Here is a 21,500-nt window from a genome sequence, read left to right as displayed (position 1 = left end):
CGCTGAGCCTGCGCGTCTGGAGCTTGTGCTCTGCAACGGGAGAGGCCACAACAGCGAGAGGCCCGTGTGCCGCAAAAAAAAAAAAAAAAAAAAATATTCACTACTTTCTGATCTTAAAACCAAGCACAGTTCAAGAGAATGAGAAGGAAAGCCTGGAAGAAAATGTTTGCAAAAGATATATCTGATAAAGAACTGTTATCAAAATATACCCAGAATTCTTAAAACTTAACAATAAGGAAACAAACAACCTGATTTAAAAATGGGCCAGATGGACTTACCTCGTGGCGCAGTGGTTAAGAATCCACCTGCCAATGCAGGGGACACGGGTTTGAGCCCTGGTCTGGGAAGATCCCACACGCCGCAGAGCAACTGAGCCCATGCACCAAAACTACTGAGCCTGCGCTCTAGAGCCCCCAGGAGCCACAGTTACTGAGCCTGTGTGCCACAATTACTGAAGCCCGCACACCTAGAGCCCGTGCTCTGCAACAAGAGAAGCCACCGCAATGAGAAGCCCGCACGCTGCAACGAAGAGTAGCCCCTGCACACTGCAACTTAGAGAAAGCCTGCGCACAGCAACAAAGACCCAACACAGCCAAAAATAAATAAAATTTTTAAAAAGTTTAAAAAAAATAAAAATGGGCCAGAGACAGATATCTCACCAAAGAAAATATACAGTTGGCAAATAAGCATATAAAAACATGCTCCACATCATATGCCATCAGAGAACACAAATTGAAACAACAATGAAATACTGCTACACCTATTAGAATGGTTGAAATCCAGAATATTGACAGTACAAAATGCTGGCAAGGATGTGGAGGAACAGGAACTCTTATTCATTGCTGGTGGGAATTCAAAATGGTACAGCCACTTTGGAAAACAGTTTCTTGGTTTCTTATAAATCTAAACATACTCTTACCCTACAATCTAGCAATTGTGCTCCTTCGTATTTACTCAAAGGAGTTGAAAATGCATGCCCCACAAAAACCTGCATATGAATGTTTATAGAAGCTTTATTTTTAATGGTCAAAACTTGGAAGCAAACAAGATGTCCTTCTGTAGATGAATGGATACATAAACTGTGGTCTACTCATTCAGTGGAATATTATTCAGTGCTAAAAAATAAATCTATCAAGCCATGAAAAGACATGGAGGAACCTTTAAATGCATATTACTAAGTGAAAGAAGTCAATTTTAGGACAGTGAAATTTTAGGGCTGAATGACCTAACCAAACCATAATGATGAGTACATCATTTGCCTAAATCTGTAGAATGTACAACACCAAGAGGAAACCCTAAAGTAAACTAAGGACTTTGGGTGATTGCTATGTGCCAATGTAGCTTCATCAGTGGTGACAAATGCACCATTCTGGTGAGTTATGTTGATAATGAGGGAGAGGATGCATGTGTGGGGAGATGGTATATGAGAAATCTCTGTACCTTCCTCTTAATTTTGCTGTGAATCTAAAACTGCTCTAAAAAATAAAGTCTTTAAAAAATAACAACAAAAAAAACAAGAACCAGTCTTAACATCGTAAAATATTGTTTTTTCAAACGTGGCTCTGTCTATGATGGGAATAAGATTCTCCTTAGGAATTTGAGGTTAACTTTTTAGCTCATGTCCTTAGATTCTGCCAAAGCTACTGGTAAATCTATGTGAGAACCAGTTACCTTTACACTGTTCCAAGACTGCAGCCCTAACCTTGGACAGTCTTCTGGAAAGGAGGTGCACTTATTTCTGAGGGAATTAGGCTAAGTTGAGTATGGATGTTTCATGACCATTTCTGAATGATGAACTCAAAATTCACAGAATGATGTGAACAGGCATGGTTGCAGGGTTGCAGGGATGATGCTACTGTCCTCATGTCTGAATGGCACCTGTTTCTGCATAACAGGGATGGGTTTACACAGCAACATACCCCATCCAAAGCTCGCAGGAACCAACTAACAGCATTGGTAACAGGGCTGGGAAGGACCCAATATGCAGACTGTAGCCTTGAAACAAAGGGAAACTCTTTCCCTCATAAATTATTCTGGTTTTTATAAGTATGTTATAGACTACAATATCTCTGAAAATAGGAAGGTGGTAAAAGATGTTAATGGTTCTGCAGAGCCATGATCATGACTTGCAAATCTGTTTAAGTTTTATTTTTAGGAAGGTGGTAAAAGATGTTAATGGTTCTGCAGAGTCATAATAATGACTTTCAAATCTGTTTAAGTTTTATAGGTATTACTTTACTGTTACATATGCATATTTGACAGTTGTCATTATGCACCTCTATAGACAATCTGTTGTTGCTGTATTTGTTGAGATATTTGTTCACATCTTTTATGTAGTAAATCTTTATTTTTTGATCTTGTTCAGAGTAATGAATATTCTGGCTAATCTAATGTTGTAATAGTAGAATGATCCCACATATAAATTTTCAAGTCATAAAAATCCTCCGTGTCAGATTTTGTGCTTCAAATCTAGGGATACTAAAATTGTTATAACAGCAGAGGTTGGCATAACACTGAAAATCAACTATACTTCAATAAAAAGAAAATAAAATCATTATATCTCATACATGGTTTATCCATTCCTAAGTATTAGAATTATATATCCTATACATAAATGAATGTTTTTTATAGACTCTGAAGTAATTTTAGGGATTTAAAAACTCTCTTGATCATCAGTATATTAGTGTTAATGTTCATTATATTGTAGATTAACAAAAATGCTAGTTTAGAGTTATTATTAATGGAATTTGAATTAAAACATTGCTGTATTCACCAGAAATTCTTAGAAATAGGAATCAGCTATTTTTTATTTGAAGAAATTCTTTTCAGTAGAGTTCCTTTAGCCAAAAAATGTCCATTACTTTGAAATCTAATAATTTTGAATTGTGTAGAGAGAGTTTTCAGAGATTAAAATATCATGGAAATAATCAGTATTCTATTCATTTCAATTAGAAATGTTCTGAACTTACGGCAGTCTTGGCCACCCCTTGTTGATCTCATTAAATAGACAACTCACCCAAGGAAAACGTGATCTTTTCGGATGAGCTATTCCACACTTTGTTTCCAGGGACTGGAGACAGAGCCATACACCAGATGGTTAGGTTGTTTGATTGGGCTGGTTTATTATCATACACACTTGTCAAAACAGACTTCAGTTCCCAAAATCCTCCTTTGTCTTTTCTCTTTTCATTAGTATGTGTATTTCTACAAGGCAGATAAGAACAAGGTTAGTCGCCAATGTTTTCCATATGAGCCATACAATGATGCCAAGGTATGGCTAGAGGCAGTGTGGTTTATGGTGATATAGAATCTAAAGTGGTCAAACCACAGCTTCTTTGCAGTGAGCATTTGTCTGGAAGGCCTGGAATTAACCTGAACTCTTTTGTTCAAGCTCCTGCATGGCATCAATCCATGGCCAAGGTATGAAATATATTGATTAAAAGTGCTGCTTTATTTGTAACCATGGGCCTAGTGGGTCTAGGGACAAGTTTTCCCAGCTCATCAGCATTGCTTATTGATAACAGTGAGATTGATGATTTGCCCCTGGCCTAGGTGAGAACCTGGGAGGACTCTTCTGTGGAGTGTGAGCAGTAGCAGGAATATGCCTAAGTGACCAGGAAAACATAAAACAACCTCAGCTGAGAGTCCATTTTGGGCCCCCCACTTTGAGTGCTGTAAATGTGTACATGGGAAGCATATCCTTACTTTAAGAATATTGTTGCTAGATTATATCCTTTTCCTGAATTAAGCTGTAGACTTATAACACTGTCATTCTGGGTCCTGCAAGTCTTCTTTAGAAATATTAACTGCCACTGTTAGTACCACCTCCAAATAGCATACATGGTAGCAGGAAATGAATGTAAAACTCTCCCTCCCTGTAGGCCAGAACTTTGTCTCACAGCTTCTTGACACTGAGGGTTCTAAATGCCAGTTCTGAAGTTATCACTTGCCAAAATAATAACTAAATGCAGTTGTGTGCTGGTAAAATTCTGGCCATGCCTCCTGGCCTCAAGGTTGGAAGGGTAATGGGCACATCAAATCACAGCTTATTTAACAGAACATATCTATAATGACCCTTAAAAGATATTTGCAGGATTGCATCCTGTCCTGATTGTGGGTGAATTGTTTTTAAAGTGATCTAATAACAAAACCAGTAATAGTCTCAAAATGAATCAAGTGGATCAATACAATCATTCATCAACGTAGACTTAAAATTTTATCAATTAAAGATCATGCAGCAAGAGCTATGTGACTCAGTGACTGTTGAAAATTTACTGAGCTCTGAGGAAAAATGACTCAGGAGAAAGGAGAAGGGCTGCTGTCCCAGGCAGGAGACAGCTGGGATTGTTCTGGCAGAGGCTGCCATGTTTACCACCTATGAGAATATCGCTTTGTATGTTCTCACCTGAGCTTGTCTTGACGTGTGTCCTGCTCCAGGAACTTTTAATCCTCTTGGTAAACATGTTCCTTGCCATGGAGCCAAGTCCTTTATGTACACTTCCTCCAAACTTCCTCACCCCCAACCCCCCCAGATCCTTGCAAGAAAAAGTAGAAATTATTTATTGGTTTAAAGTAGTGATGCTAAGTTCACTGAACTAACTGAAATGATTAATTCATGTATGTTGAATTAAACTTGTTTGCACTCATATAAAAGATTTGCATTTACTGACAGTTAAATACAACGTTAGTGTTTATATACGAATGGACCAAGTCAAATATATTTCTTATATTCTGGGAAATGTTACCTCCCAACCCCTTGGAGGAGCTAGATGAGGTATCAGAAAATGGCATCTGGTAGGCAAGGCGATGTTTTTCTTGGAATGAGAATTGCTCTTAAATGCCAAGATCAGCTTGGGCAGCAGCAACTTCTGTTGTTCTTTGTTTTCTTTCTTTGCCAAACCCACTTCCATTGACTGATTTCCTTACCTTCTCTTTCACCTTGAGGGAAGCTTCTCTCTATAAACCATGTAAGATTTGCTGTGGGAAATACATTCTGCAGTGAGCAGGTAAATATTCTCTGGAAGGAGTTAAAGGCAGAATACAGAAAGAATTATTTGCCAATTCAGAAGAAACTGAATTGGTACCCCTTATATCTCCATCAAGCCTCAAACAAGGTGAATTGGCACAAAGTTATTTTCTCCACTTTTTTTTTTTTGCTGTACGCGGGCCTCTCACTGTTGTGGCCTCTCCCATTGTGGAGCACAGGCTCTGGACGCGCAGGCCCAGCAGCCATGGCTCACGGACCCAGCTGCTCCCGGCATGTGGGACCTTCCTGGACCGGGGCACGAACCCACGTCCCCTGCATCGGCAGGCGGACTCTCAACAACTGCGCCACCAGGGAAGCCCATTTTTTCCACTTTTAACAAGGCAGTGTTTACCTTTAAGAGGTTTAAGGAGCGAACTATAAACAGGCAATCTCCTATAGAGATGTTATAAATTAATGGTTAGAATTTAAGGTCAATTTAAGAAGAATCTAGGACTATACTAATGTTGCAAGTCTGGATTCTGGGTTCTGGAAAAGGAAAATTACATCCCTACATAGGCAGAATAAAACTGTATAAATGGAAACCAAAGAATAGAAAGAAGAAGCTATAACAGGCAGCAGCCAGAGAAGAATATTCTGTTAGACTGAAAGCTAAAAGAAAGCCAGACTTTTGTGGCTTTCGTTCCCCAAATAATGTAAAGTACTATTTGTAGCAACAGTTACAGGAACCATTTAATATAAACATCTCACTTTTGACTTGTAAAGAGTTTTCCTAATTAATTTTTTATTTTATCATCTAAACAATCCTATAGGCTAGATAGGAACCACCTTATTATTGCCATTTGACAGATGGGGAAATCAAGGCACAGAATCACAAAATGGTCAAAAGGAGTAGAATGTAGTTGATGGCACAATTGGAAGAGTTACCTTAATCCCAGTCCAAGACATTTCCTGGTAAAACACGTTGTATTGAAATAAGAAAGAAGTAGAAGAAGAGGTTGCTTATGTTACAAAACCCGGGAGCTTAGAGGAGGGTTAGTTATGTTTTATTTTCAACACTGTGTTTGTTCTTTGTAAGATGGTGGTTTTTTCAAGAGCCTGGTGAAAATATCTGATAAGACTTATTGGATCTTCATTATTTTATCTGAGACGCTGCAAAATTATAATCCTATTTTCAGTTACTTGTTTTCTCATCCAGAGATATGTGTGTTTTACATAGGACCAACCCTAGTTCTTAGTTCTCAAATATTTTTCATTGATGAACATGAATATTGATGAATATGCTAGTTAACTAGTAAAGAACAATTAACTATATTTAATGCTTGGTGTGCCCATTTCCCCACAGGATGGTGATGCCCAAAGAGTCTGGTCTTGAGCAGAACTGAGAAACCAAACCTAAGGATACTAAGTCCCATCTTTCTGGTGAGATCCCACTGAGGAGCAGTTGAACATCCCTCAGAACATCACATCATGGCAAAAACCCTAAGGAAATCATGAGACTTTCAGAGGAGGTCATCTGTTGTATCCAAAACGGTAGTAGCAAACACTGCAGCCCCAGCTTTCCTACCCATTCAGCACTTGCCAATGGGATGCAGGCACGTGACAGGAATGCAGCCCCATGAAATTATGTCTTTTTCTGTCCTAAAAGTAAAACCAGGTCCCCTGAAATGTATTCTTAATAAGTAAAGGAAAGAGAATTCAGTTTATTTAATCCAATAAAGTGCCAAAGACTGATATTTATCTCCAGGTCGTCCATGTAAGAGTTACAGGAAAAAAATGTTTTTTAAAAGTTGTAAAGGTTTGTATTAATGCCCATACCTTTAACCCCTCTCATGATTCATTTTCTCCATGCTCATTCAACCCACCAAAAGATGAGGATACGGTCATATCAGGAACAAGTAGGGGTTCCATTATTTCATAAAGGCAACTGGCTCACTGAAGAAATTTCCTGTCAACTTAATAAAAATATCAAAAAGATTTAACTCTTGTAGATTCTCTGAATTCAGATTTCATGGAATGATTCAGATTTCATATATTCTATACCAGCTCCAGACAGTGTTCCAAGATTTTGTTTAGGGATATGGTTCTTGTCCCGAAACTCCTTTAGTCTCCAAAATTGAAAAGCTTCAGACTAAACTAGTTCAAATTGAAGTCGAACATATTATGAAATGTCAAGCACATATGTTTTTGCTGAGAAAGAAGAGCTGTATTTCCAAACAATTAAGAAGAAAAACATGCTAAATTTGGGGAAAAAATGAAGTAAATATGAACAAGTTTACGTACACATACATATAAGCACACATGTGCGTGCACACGCACGCATGCGCGCGCACACACACACACACACCTTACTCTGCTGAGAAGTCAAAATCATTCACTCACTCAGTGTGTCTGTTGCATTCATGAAACAAGTAAATTATTGGTTTCTCCAGCACATTATTCTAAGTACATATGGGATAAGTAAGCAGTAGCACAAAGAATTCTGCAGTAAGTGTCAAAAAGTATTTGGAGGGTTCTGTGGGAGTACAGAGAGGGATGAAATCCGGGAATAACTTAGAAGGCAGTTATATTTTGTGGACCGGCAAGAGTTGGGCCTGGATCCTACAGGTGAAAAGTAGTGGGGGATTCACAAAGATGGGCAGATGGAATGGTTCATGGGCTTGAGAGTGAGCTGGGGATGTTGTCCTGGAAGGAGAGGTTGGAGCAGGATAAAACTGATGAGTCAGGAAAAATGAATCCAAATCTGGCTGTAAGACTGATCATTCCCTTATTTCCACAGATGAAATACTGAGATGGTGACCATTTGTAAATTATCCCATATTCAGTTTGCTGAAGTTTGGACAGAACCTTTTCCAAAGGACTTTTCACAGAATCAGTTTGAAAATAGCTGTTTAGTCTAGAAAGAGAAAACCTAAAAAAAGGAAAAAAAAAGTTTCCCAATTTGTTTACCAACTCTTCATTTCTATTTGGGGTCTCTCTCCATGCCCCACACATTTGTTTTTCACTTGAAATTTGACTTTCAGTCTCTACATGTTTTCTACTCTACCATTTCTATATTTTCTTCTATAACTCAAAATTTTTTTATTCCATGGACACCTTCTTTAAAATGTGCCTGTCTCCTCTTGGTAGGTTTTCCTTCCTAAATCTATCTATCTATCTATCTATCTATCTATCTATCTATCTACCTATCTGAAATACATATTTTTTGCTTAGGTTGATTATCCCTTTATTTCATTCCAATTGAGAGTAGAAGCCAACATATCTCAGCTTTCCCAATTCTAGTTACATAATAAAAAGCAACCCCAAATTTGCTATATTTCTCTAAATTGGGGGGGAAGTCCTTTCACTTAATCTTCCCCTTTCTGCAAGTTCTCTGGCTTTTCTACTGACTGTATTTATAGCATCAATAGTTTCCAACCAAAAATGGAGACTCATGGTCTGAAAATTGGACAAAATATTTGAAACCACAGATATTCTTGAGGCATGTGGTTTCTCTGCCCATATGCCCATTCCCCCTCTTAAATCTCCTTCTTTGCTTGACAGGCCAGATGATCTCGTCTTCTGGAAACAGAACTAAGACTTGTAGGTGCTCGACTTACTGTTTTACTACATGATATTTTCCAGGGACAACTTTCTTCAGTGGTGGAGGGGGGCGGAGAAAAGTTTTGCATTTGTTGCAGAAAAACCCTACAGGCAGGGACACACCCACTTGGAAAGCAGCCTTCCCTGGAAGTGGGAGGGAACAGGAACTGGAGGTGCCCTCCTCCCAGGGATAGGAGTCAGCTAACAGCCTTCTAAGGCAGCAGGAGTGCTCACCCTGCACCGGAGCCATCAGAGACCAGTTCAGAGCCTTGCTTGCCTGTAAGTACCCACTTGTGGCTGGGAGGTGCTTCCTAACTGTTCAGGGTTGCAAAGCTTAACGAATAGGCTCTCAATCACTTAAGAAATGACCCAAGAAAGGACACAGAAGTCAGGCTGTTTTTAACATGTGCTATAATTTTCCCTTTGTTTATTTATTCTTAAAATGAGGTACCTCTTAAAATAAGCCAAACATCTGGAGTAAGTTGCTGTCAGGAAGTTCTCATCAGCTGTTGGCTTTGCAGGCAATGGTGCCTGGGTAGGTGGAGGATGGTGAGCTGCTTGCCGAGGACACCCAGGAACAACCAGGTCTGTGGAGATTCGCTCCACCACTCTCTCCTTCGGGCATGCCAGCTCCTCCCGCTGAAAACAGCTAAGCCTGCTGTGTGGACTAGAATCCCAGCCCCAGAGGGACCTCCCTAGGGACAAGCTAACCTCACATTGAGAACTTTATTTCACAGACCCTGGCAGACTTTGTAGCCTCCGGACAGCCCGTGGCATCCGTTCTGAGGAAACGCGAGTCTCCGACATCAGCATCTGTCTATGCTCGCTTCTACCCACGCTGAGGGAGACCCAGTGAGGCCCCAGCCCTGGGGCTCCTGAACAGCCTGAACCCTGAGGCTTCTCCTCCTGCTTCCAGAACGCATTGGATCGCGGCTTCCCTGGTGGCGCAGTGGTTGAGAGTCCGCCTCCCGACGCGGGGGTCGCGGGTTCGTGCCCCGGTCCAGGTGAGTCCCACGTGTCGCGGGGTGGCTGGGCCCGTGGGCCATGGTCGCTGGGCCTGCGTGTCCGGAGCCTGTGCTCCTCAACGGGAGAGGCCACAACAGTGAGAGGTCCGCGTACTGGGAAAAAAAAAATTAAGATTCGTTTAAAATATACTAACTAAAGAGAAATGTCAGCTTGCCACCATGGGTCTGTGGGTTATTTGGGGGCAGAATGTACCAGCGTGTCAGCACTGATGAGTGAAAATAATGGGATTTATGCCTAGCACTTGGTTTTGGTGGAACTGAAGGTTTTGATGGTTGAGGCTGGTTGGGTGGCTGGAATATGCCTATGTGACCAGCTCACTCTTGAGAGCCCACCATGAACAGAGATTAGGCTTCCTGGGAGAGAGGTGTTTGCACACATGCTGGTGTTGATTTGAGAACTGGATACAAAGCTTGTTCTGTGCAACCCAGCAGTGGAAGGACAAAGAAACCTGAGCCTGAGATCTCCAGACCCTTCTGATGCATATCTTTCTCCCATTATTGCCCCACTTATATTAAAGCTGTTTCATCAGTACAGCCTGTCTGAATCCTGTAAGTCTCTCTCACAATCTAACACATAAGTAATTAATGCATAATTAGCACAGAGATAAGTAAAGACGTTTCAACTCACTTGAATTAAACATTAAGAATAGAGGATATATATTAAAGCATAATTTGATTTCATTTTAAGCTCTGTTAAAGGAGGAGTACGTGAGGAAGAGATGAAAGAACCTCAAAAAGAAAAAGAAGAAGAAAAAGGTGGAGAGATTGGGGTATATTAGGAGAAATAAAGAACAGAGGCAGAAAACCGAAAAAGAAACAGGGATAGAGAAGAAATGTGAAGGTAAGAGAGACAGTTCCCTAGAGAAGATTCACCATGGGAAGGTAGGAGACCTTGACTGTCTGAGAGAGTGAAGGACAGAGAACATGTTCTTAGCTTCTGAGGTCAATTTTAATAAGTAGATTTTGTTTTGTCCCCGCATACCACACAGACCACTCATTCATTTGAGCAGTAGGTTTCAGATTATATTCCTCTTTTAGATACTAACTGCATGCCAATGCCTTGTTCTCCGATTTTTTAAGGGCTGTTCATCTTTAAATATTTAGAGATGCTTTGAGAAAAGGGATCCAGCAGTCCATATGGAGAGGAAAATGCCCTGGGCTGCTGAGGATATGCTTAAAATATTAACTCAGGAGTAGAATAAAATCAAACTAGAAACTACTCTGGCCTTTGTGCTGGAGCTGACTTGTTTCGGATGATTCCTGTAGAACCTATTATTTATTTATTTTTAAAACTGCACTGGGGGCTTCCCTGGTGGCACAGTGGTTGAGAGTCCGCCTGCCGATGCAGGGGACACAGGTTCGTGCCCCGGTCTGGGAGGATCCCGCATGCCGCGGAGCGGCTAGGACCGTGAGCCATGGCCGCTGAGCCTTTGCGTCCAGAGCCTGTGCTCCACAGCGGGAGAGGCCACAACAGTGAGAGGCCCGTGTACCGCAAAAAAAAAAAAAAAAAAAAAAACTGCATTGGGAATGGGGAAGAGGGCATGGTGAGAGCGGGGGAAGACAAGAAGAGACAAAGCAGACAAGATCCTGGTATAATAATCGTGTCTTGCCCACGATTTGGTCCCCACCTATGTGGCTCCTTTTTACTGCTGTTCTTAGACATGTCAGCTGCTCTAACAGTCAGATCTGTCTTCCCTGTGAGCTGTTTGTGAAAAGACACAAGTCCAAACACCAGGCTTGTGAAAAACCCAGGCTGCATTGCAGTCCTGTAATCCCCTTTTTTCTAGAAACCTGCCTGATATTAAAGCTTTCACTTCCCTTATGGTTTTCCCCCAGGGGCATGGTGCCCCTTTTAGGACCCTTTCCATCTGTGGTGAAAGCTCAGGGGCTCAGGGGCTCACCGCTGCAAATGATGATGGCGGCTGGGAGTCACACGGCTGGAGATTTGGACTCAGAGTCTTAATGTGCTACAAAAGATCCTATGAGGGGAAAAAAAAGCTTGCAATATCTAATCTTAAACACACACACACAACACACACACGCACACACACACAGGAAATGGAGCTTAAGAAGGTCAAGGAATGTACAAAAACTCAGGCTTTGCAAAACCAAAATTAAATAAACAGAAACAATCAAATTCTGTAAATAGCTACTGGAAATGTCCTGCTAAACTGATGTTTTGCTTTTAGATTACAGCGTCTTTTTTCCATGGGTCTTATTATTTTAACCTCTCTTCCTTTTTAGGCATTTTAATCCCAACTGCTTTTGTTTCCTACATTTCATGTGAGGTAGTTTTGTTTTTTGTTTGTTTGTTTTGTTTTTTTAGTTTCTTTCCTAAATTTTGTAAAACATAATAGAGAGTGACAAGGATAGGACCCATGGAGATGATCTAGTAAAAGCACAGGCAGGAAAAAGAGACACATGTGGCTCGTGGAAAGACTGCCCTGTTGAGTAAACTAGAGTTTTCGTGTATCTCTCCTGTGCTTTCTTTTGCTGCATCATCAGAGTAAGGGGTATAGAGGGCCAGGGGCTGTGGCCAAGGGACTCTTTGGCCCAGCATCTCTTGCTCTAGAGCAAAAAGCTGCTACATGGGGGGCCCTGAAGTTTACGTTAAAGACTCTTTCTTTCCATGGAGCTGTGGAGGTGAGGCTGTGTGCCATGCTGGAGCCCTGGCAAAGCCGAGCCCTTGGAAACACGCAAGAACACCACATCCATAGGGGTGACACTCTCCGTGGACATCCCTAGCATGTCTAAGCCTGAAAGACATCATTAATAGAATAATCTGGGGTTTTTTCTATTCTACAGGAAAGCTAAATTAACCATAAGCTTTGTAATTTTAACTAGTAACACTGGAAGACACAGTTCACAGCTGACCAAACCCCTATTGTTCTAACATTTAGGGCTGCTGGTGCAGTGAACATGTAGCACCTAGTAAGCATCAATACATGCATGTTGACTTGGTTAATTTTTAAGAGATGAAGGGAAGAGGGTAGGAAATTACCATTACTGAGCACTAATGGTTGCCAGATAGTAGATAATTTGCATACAGGTCTCTCATTTGGTCCTTATGTCACCATTGTGAGGTTGGGATCATTGTCCCTGTTCATTGATGAGGAATCTAATCTAATCTGGTCCAAGGCCCAGAGTTAATAGTGAAGGAGGAGAATTCAGACCCAGGTTTATCAGATTCCACAACCTATCTTGTTGTGTTTTTTCATTAACTCCCACTGTCTCTGAGAATCAATCACATAGCTGATTTATGAATATTCATGCAGAGGAAGGAATAAGTGAAAAGAGAGTGAGTGAGTGATAAATAGTGGGAAGGGAAGAAACATTACTGAGACATCCACTCTGTGCTATGTACTCCATTACTGTGCATAAATCTAATGCACCTAAGAACCCTGTGTAATATTGATTATGATCCCAGTTTTGGAGATGAGTTAGTTGGGACTCATAGAGCTTAACTACTAGATGAGGCTATGTTGCTAGTAGGTGGTTGAATTAGGATTTGACCTGAGTTCTATCTGCCCCTAAAGCATAATCTCCTTCCGTTATGCCATCCTGCCTGGGTACAGGCATGCTAAATTCTCATCCCACCTTTGCCCTTCATTAGTGGCTCAGCCAATGGTTTAGACTCTCCAGGCCCCAATTTCTCATCTGTGAAATAACAAGATGTTCTACCTATTTCAGAGGCTTATTGGGAGCATCACATGATAAAAGCATGTGAAAGGGCTTTGAAGAGTTAATAAGTTATGAAAAATATAATTGGGATTATAAGAATATCAGAGTGAGGAATTACTAATGTTTGTCAAGGTCTTAAAAGATCCACAGACAAGCTGTGTCCTGTAGCTGCTTATGTGGAGTTGGTGATTCCACACCAACTAATTCTAACTAATTCCCCAGGAAGGAAAGTTCTCTGGTTTTTCTAGTCAGTGCCCAGGGAAGCATGGGTGCAGAAGAGAAAATCTGATGACACATAAGACAAAGTCCTTTTCTTTTTAAACTGGAATTCTTGGATCTAACCTTGTGGTTCTATATCTGGATTGAGTCCATGTTACCTATAAACATTGGCCCAAGAACCTACAAAAAAATCCTGATAAGAAACAAAACACCTACCAAACATTATATCATTAGATTATTTATTTTACTTAAACTATTGAAATGCAGTCCACTAATAAACTTGAAAATTAATTGTGGCAGAACAAAAAAAATGGAAACCTTTCCTATGTACTTGGGACTATAATAACAATTAATCTAAGAGACTAATTCATAAAATCAAAAGACTTGGATAATATACTCATCTAAAACCATACCACAGAGTCTGAGCTATGATTTGTATGCAGCTGTCAAATTACATGACTGATATTCAGTGAAAACATGACAAGAAATCATAAGTTATTTAATGTTCTTGGGGCTAGAAGAAACTGGAATATAATTTTCTCTCATCCCATGTAACAGGAAATGTTTGAGAATTAGGAGCATATTTATTTAACTTGGGATTTTGAAAAGTTTCAATGCAGTCATAATGCCACAAGACAGCTGATCAACACACATTAGTAGTAATAACAACGTAATGTTTATTGAGCACTTAATATATACCAAACAATATACCAAGAATTTTTCATGCATTATTTCATTTAATTCCTAAAAACAACAACAACATGCTGATACTCTCCTTACCCCCTTCATATAGATGGGAAAACTGACTACAAAGGTGTGAAGTAATTAGTTCAAGGTCACAGCCAGCAAGAGGAAGAGCTGGGAAATAAGCCCAGATCCCAGAGACTAGAGGCTGGGAACTACCTACAAGAATTTTAAGTTAGAAGGCCCCATTCTAATTTCCTTTTTCTCCTGCCCTTCCTTGTACTGCCTAAGAAATAGCCAGGGTTCTGAATGAGTTCAGAAGGGTGCATTTCCTCTTGTCACTTAAAAATAAAAACACTAGGAAAGCTGGTATAGGAAATGAATTAGAACAAATTAAACGTCAAAGGATGAGCAAAAACCTCATTCTTAAAACAGGATTCACACCCCTACTTCTCCTTCACTATCTACTTCAATATTTATTAAACAGAAATTTAAACAACTGAGACAATTTTTCCAGGAAATTTAAGGGCTAAGGATCACAAGATCACATGTTCTGAGAGCCCTAAGTCAGAAAATAAGGATTCCCATTTGGGTTCTAGAGTCAACTCAGCTTTCCTTCATTCCCACCAGAAATTAATTGGAATAAGGTCCTCTGAGAAACATTCTGAGCAATGATGCAAACTGACACACCCTGGCATATTATGCTGTAGATTTTCAAAAGCTTTAACGTGACTCACCTCTCCGAAGACACCCATGGAATTATTTTCCACAGTCGTGGGGATTTCTGGCTTAGCTTAAAGGCAAATAAAACACAGTTAGTGGCCCTGAATGATACCCTACCTGGTCACTAGTGTGTGTGTGTGTGTGTGTGTGTGTAAAAAATTCATAACTCATCAGATATTTATTAAACTCCCACTGTGTGCCAGCAGTATACTAGATGCCTAGGAAACAAAGGTGAAGAAATCATATTCATCATCTTCGAGAAATTTACATTTTCATGGAAAATACAGATACATAAACTAGAAATTAGAATTCATAGAACGGATATAAGTATTGCTATTAAGGACATGTGGGATTTGAAGAAAGCTTTTAAGAGAAGCTTCTAACTCAACCTTGGGGAATAAGAGGAGGCTTTTGGAAGAGGCCGCATCTGATATCTGAAAGCTGCTTCTGGGTGAGTCAGGTTAAAGGAGGAATGTGGGGGAGAGGAGGGGCAGGCAGTGGGCAGACGGAAGAGGAATGTTCTATGTGTCCAAAGGCCTAGAAATAAAGCACAAGTTATAGGTCCCTGAAGGGGCAGGAAGAACACCTGGCTCTTATTTAGTTGTTCGGTACTACAAGAGATCAGGGGCTATTTCAGTGATTTTGTTGTCCCGCTAAATTTTAAGTGCCTTGGAGCCAGAATGCTTTATTCATCTCTCCATCTTTAGCACTTAACAGTGCCTAACATAAAACAGACATTGAGGACATCATGTTGAACTGAAGTGACTTCAAGTAAGTTCTTTTTTTTAAAAATTTTTATTTATTTTATTTTATTTATTCATTTTTTTGGCTGCGTTGGGTCTTCATTGCTGCGTGCTGGCTTTCTCCAGTTGCCGCGAGTGGGAGCTACTCTTCGTTGCGGTGCACGGGCTTCTCATTGCAGTGACTTCTCTTGTTGCGGAGCACAGGCTCTAGGCACGCAGGCTTCAGTAGTTGTGGCACGTGGGCTTCAGTAGTTGTGGCACGTGGGCTCAGTAGTTGTGGCACATGGGCTCAGTAGCTGTGGCTCGCGGGCTCTAGGGCACAGGCTCAGTAGTTGTGGCGCATGGGCTTAGTTGCTCCGCGGCATGTGGGATCTTCCCAGACCGGGGATCGAACCCATGTCCCCTGCATTGGCAGGTGGATTCTTAAACACTGAGCCATCAGGGAAATCCCTCAAGTAAGTTCTTGAGTATAGCAGACAAAGCCCGCTATGAACCAGTGGAAAAAATATTAAGACCCTTGTCACAGATGCCATCAGTGTCTGCTACATCCACTCAGCCTCTGCTTACTGAAGGCCTCTTGCTGGGCATATATACGACCCTCTCCTGAAGATTTACTGAGGTTATGGAAACACACTCAGTCCACAAGTAGAGCAGACTGGAAGTCCCAGAGGGTTAATGGTGACAACAGGTGGGGAGTTGGTGGATAATACCCCAGCTTCCTCGCCTTTGTTTGGTGTAATTCTGATGTGTATTCTCCCAGGGTTTCCCAGTGGGAATGAGCTCTAAGCCCATAGTGCTAACTGGCTTGATCACGTACATTTTATTATCTTCCTCCCTTCCTTGACATTTTTCCCACTCCTATGTTTCCTAGGACTACCTGTCAAATAAATTAATTTTATTCGAATTCTTGTCTCAAAGTTTTCTTTCAGGGGAACCCAAACCAAGATACAACCTAAAATAGTTATGGGAGGGGGCCTATTTCTGATTTCCTATTAGCAACAAATGCCAGTAGAGTGAAGGACCTGAAAGAAAGAACAATTACTAAAAGTTGCAGAGGTGATTGAGAGAGACAGATTCTTTGGGGGGCTCAGGACAATCACGTATAGAGCTTAAGAGTGCAGGAGAGCAAACTTGTGATGGCAGGTGACTCCCCACTGAGGAAAGGAAAGTCAAAGGAGGCTAGTGAGAGGGATGCAGGAAGCAGCAGAGGGGAAGCTTCTGATCCCTGGTCTGCCAGAGAATGAAGGTGTTCTGGAAGAAGAAATAAACTGGACTTAGGGCTTAGAGAATGGTTCAGTGATACATTTGAGTATTTATTTCAAGGTTTTCATGTTTTTGTTTTTGGTTTATTCTATTTGGGGAATCAGCCAGGCACGCAGAGTGGGTCCTGAATATGATATGTGTATACCTCTGCCAGGATCACTATGATATACACTTGGGTGACACTCCCAAATAGATTAAAGACTGTCCAAACACAACACAGCTGGCCCATTTGCTAAAGGAGAAAACCAAGAAGCAGAAAAATCTAAGTCTGTGAACAAATAGGCAGAGTTTCATATTTTTAAGCATCCACTGAAAGGAGTTCAAAGAAGAAGAAAACAGAAATATAGAGACAGAGAGATGTAGAGACAGGGTGATAAAGATGAGATGTAAAAGAGTAAAAAGCATTCCAGACCAAGATGAAGGTATTTTAATGCAGCAAAGAGATACATGACATGGTTTAAATGTTGACAAGGCAATTAGATGGAGTTATGGTACAAAAACTCTTGGTCAAATGGGATACAGTTTGCCTAACGCAGAATTATTTTTTTTCATACCCCGGATGGCTGCCTCCATCGATTTGCCAATAGTCAGGCCAGGTGAGTCAGCTTCATGTTTGTGCTAAGACAGTCATACCCCATAAGTGAGTGAATGGTGATGTCAATAAAAGAGATGAACAGCCTTTCCAACTCATCACAGGGCATTGTCTAGGCTCCATAAGGAACCTGATCATCAAGGGCAATTGATTATTTCCTAGCCCATCCCTGAGGAGAGATGGAGAAAGAGGGAGGGAAGGAAGGAGAAAGGGAGGGAGGGCAGGAGGAAGAGAGTGAGAGCTGGAGAAAGAGATACAGGAGAAGCTATAAGCAAGCGACTTCAAACTAAATACATTTTGGCTGTAGCTCTTCCCACCTTTATGAACTAAAGGGTTTGCATTTCCTTCAAAATACTGAATTGTGTGACCTCTAATAATTATCAATAAGATTCTAAGTAAAAACAAAGATTTTTCACTTGTCCTATCATTCAGACAACTGAGAAAAAATCTACCAGCCCATGCTCTTCGGTTTTGTGAATTATTTTCTCTTTGTTTACCGCATTTCAAAAACAATTAATTGCTCATCCACAGCACTGTTGTCCTCTTTGCCTTTCATTTAAAATGAAAAATGAAAAAACACAGTTCTTGGTCACAAAAATGAAAAATATCCAAAGCCAAGGGTTTCTGTTTATTGATGTTTCCTTGCATCACTGAGCAAAATAGAATTTTCACATTTCCCTTAAATTCACACCCTGCAGAGTCTCTGCAATTCGTTTGAGGCCACAGTGGATATTTCACCTAAGCTCCACTCTCCTGCGAATGCAGGGTCAGAGGGCCATCCCAGCAGGTTCTTTTGCTGGAGAAGCTGGACAGTCTCTCACCCCAGCTGGCCTTGGTAGGGGTGAGAGGACTCCTGCAGAGTTTCTTTGGAGCTGTGTTTATCATCTTCCTTTTCTCACACTGGCCTTATCCCACTCTGCTCCAGAAAGCAACTAAGGCAATTAGACAACTAAGCAATTAGACCCAGTTATAATTAAAGAGACTTCCAGTGTTCTCAGGAAACATTAAAATTGCACATAAGGTAGTGGTCCCCAGGAAACTGACCGATCTATGGCACCTGAACCATCACTCTTTAGCTTCCTACCTCGTCCCCAGCCCTAACACGAATGACAAGTATCAAGGCAAACAGAACTCCAGAATAGTGACCCGTGTGTGGCTGCTCTCCCGCTAACAGGGTGCTTCCTCTTTAGTGGAGAGAAAGCAGGAGACAGTGACAGGAGGACGGCAGGGAGTCCAGAGAACAGAAACTCTTACCAAAAACCCTGACCGTGGTGGAGCACCTGAAGATTTTGCCAGACCTGGCTACAACCTGGCAAGAGAACTTCCGGCCATCATCCTGGATTTGGACTGGAGAGAGGTAGAGGCTGTAGTCTGTACCTGGCTTGACTCTGTCTTTAAATAACGTGGAATTGCTGATGGGGTGAAATTGGGTGATATTGGGTGAGAAGTGTTTCCTGAGTTCCATTATCCTCCTGATGAGACAAAATGGTTACCAGCTTTGAGCATTCAGTTGTGCCAGCTCTGGACTAGGTGTTCCACAGGCAGTAATTCATTTGTATTTTGTAACAATAGAGATGATGAATGAAGAATTGAAATTAAGAGATACTGAGTATGTTACTAGAGAAAGTATCGTTACACTTGACTTTCAGTTATAAATTAGTGTCAGTCTCTCTTAACACAGACAGAAACTTGCTGCTCTTCTGACTAAAGCTTGCCTTTCATAACCTTCCATAAGTTGCATATTGGGGGTGGGGTACAGCCCTGGGAGCTAATGTCAGATCATAATTCTCATTTCAAGCTCTGAAATCTTACTGCTAAGATGTGCTCAGGAGGCTCTATCAGTTTTACTTATTAAATCTTCACTGAACTGGATGATTAAAGTCATCCTCGCGTCCCAGCATTCCAGCATTCCTTTAGAAAAGGTCTCATTTTAGCTCCCTTTAGAGCCAGGACTAGAATGAGGTAAAGAGAGTCTCCTAGGATGCAAAATTTAAGGAAGCAGTCACTCCCAGGATCTTTTAAGTGCAGGGTGGGCACCTGAGAGTGAGTGCCTCCTTAAATTTTGTGTCCTTGGTATCTCCTTACCTCCTTACCTCAGCCTAGTTGCTGTCCTTCTGCTCTTATTTCTGTGATTGTGACCTTCAAAAAGGACACATAAGGAATAGGCTGTAAATGTTCATCTGAATTTGGAGATCAGAGTTTAACTGGAGTACTTGATTCCTCTAGTCCAAATCCTTTTTGTGGGTCTATGAAAAAAAAGCCTTCATTATTCTTGCCTTAGCCTGAATCTCATGGACAAGGTCCCGGAGATGTCACAGTGTTGGGCAGGGTCAGTAAATGTGCTGACTAAGGGCCTAGTGAGGAGGGGACTCTTAAGGGGCATAAGCAGAGAGGAAGGGCTATGTCCTTATGCTCCTTCAGTATAGCTCAATATTTTCAACTGAGTTGCTTTGAACACATTCTGATGCACAAGCTTCTTCTCTGGAGGTTCTAATGGAGTTGTTCTGGGATCAGTCTCATCCCAGGGCACATTTTTTAAAAGGTCCTCAGAGGACCGGGGGCTGAGAACCACTGGTCTAACTCCAAACAACAGATGAATCATTATGCGTAGGGGTCGGGGAAAATGGAAGGAACTGAAAAGGAACAGGGTGAACAGGAATGCATCGGATGGGGAAGAAGTCATGAAATAATGAAAACAAAGGTCTGTGACTTGGAACCTCTAGTTTAAAAAACGAGACAGATTCAGGGTAGAAGAAAGGGAAGCCAGGCGAGGGAGAAAATTCAAGTATGAGCTGGGAACAGAGCAAGAAGTGGAAAACAGGAAGGCAGACTTCTTAGACGGTTTATATAGGCATTTCCAGAATATACGTAGTAGAAACTCTTACGCAAGACAATTTTTTAGGTGAACATGGTGAGGATTGGGATCAGCTTTACCTACAGATAGACAGGTAGTACTGCCTGCAGAGAATCACAGACTTACTCCTGAAGCAAAGAACATAACTTCATACCCACATAAAGTAGGACTTAGGAGTCTGTGCCACTGCCTTCCTAACGAGGAAGGATACAGAAAATTAAAGGGAGAGAACTTATGTTCTGGAGACAGGGGCCCCAAAAGGAGCCCTGACAGCAGAAGAAACAGGAAGGCATTTCACTCAGCGTCTGCTGATCTGGAGGCCAGTAATTAAGGAGGCAGGCTCCCCCTGCAGGTTCTTCAGCACAAGCTACGTTTTACAGCTTTTGTTTTATGCACAGGGACTGTTTTGGTGAGAATCTAGGGCTTCAAAATGCTTGATCTTTTAGTAAATGACTCGCCATTTGGAACATTTCCATCTGTCACTCTGTCGTGGAAGAAGGGCAGTCAGAGGCTGAAGTTGGAGATCGGTGAGAAAACGGCTTTCTCCTTTACTGCATAGCTGGGGGTGACTGGCCAGGGTAGTTTAACTGATGGAGAAAAGATATTTAAAAAATTATGCAGGGGCTGCCCTGGTGGCACAGTGGTTGAGAGTCCGCCTGCCGATGCAGGGGACGCGGGTTCGTGCCCCGGTCCGGGAAGATCCCACATGCCGCGGAGCGGCTGGGCCCATGAGCCATGGCCGCTGGGCCTGCGCGTCCGGAGCCTGTGCTCCGCGGCGGGAGAGGACACAACAGTGAGAGGCCCGCGTACAGCAAAAAAAAAAAAAAAAAAAAATTATGTAGAGTGTTTTTTGATTTTCTGGGTGCTTGACTGTTGTAGAGGAGGGATTTGTTCCTTCGTTGGGAAAGATGGATTCGGTTGCAAAGTGTGCCCTGTAATCTACAACATCAGGACAGCCTGAGAGATTCCAGAGTCTCCAGATATAAAGGGGCGAGAATCTGCATGTGAGCACCTGCCTTCGTGGAGCAAATGAGAAGAGAGGTGACAAAATGCAGGGAAACAATGAAATGTCTAGGGCTGGGAGAGGGAGAGACAATACTAACATTATACGATGACCACGACTACATTTTTATATTCTTATTAGTCATAG

General features: G+C 41.5%; 1 protein-coding gene across 1 annotated transcript in view; it reads right to left on the bottom strand.

Moving 5' to 3' along the window:
• CD96 (CD96 molecule) overlaps positions 1–21,500 on the bottom strand; it is a gene marked incomplete at both ends in the record, with an annotated part of 88,540 nt that overhangs the window by 38,892 nt on the left and 28,148 nt on the right. The window contains 6 exon segments of the mRNA XM_081235407.1: positions 3,017–3,196; positions 3,199–3,204; positions 4,927–5,017; positions 14,913–14,968; positions 18,751–18,940; positions 18,942–18,968. Coding sequence (XP_081091533.1) covers positions 3,017–3,196; positions 3,199–3,204; positions 4,927–5,017; positions 14,913–14,968; positions 18,751–18,940; positions 18,942–18,968 — 550 coding nt within the window.

This window comes from Mesoplodon bidens, assembly GCF_964165515.1.
Source record: "Mesoplodon bidens genome assembly, chromosome: 5".
NCBI classification, from domain to species: Eukaryota; Metazoa; Chordata; class Mammalia; order Artiodactyla; family Ziphiidae; genus Mesoplodon; species Mesoplodon bidens.
Note: the sequence above shows the minus strand (reverse complement) of the source record. Positions and strands in the feature narration are given on the sequence as shown.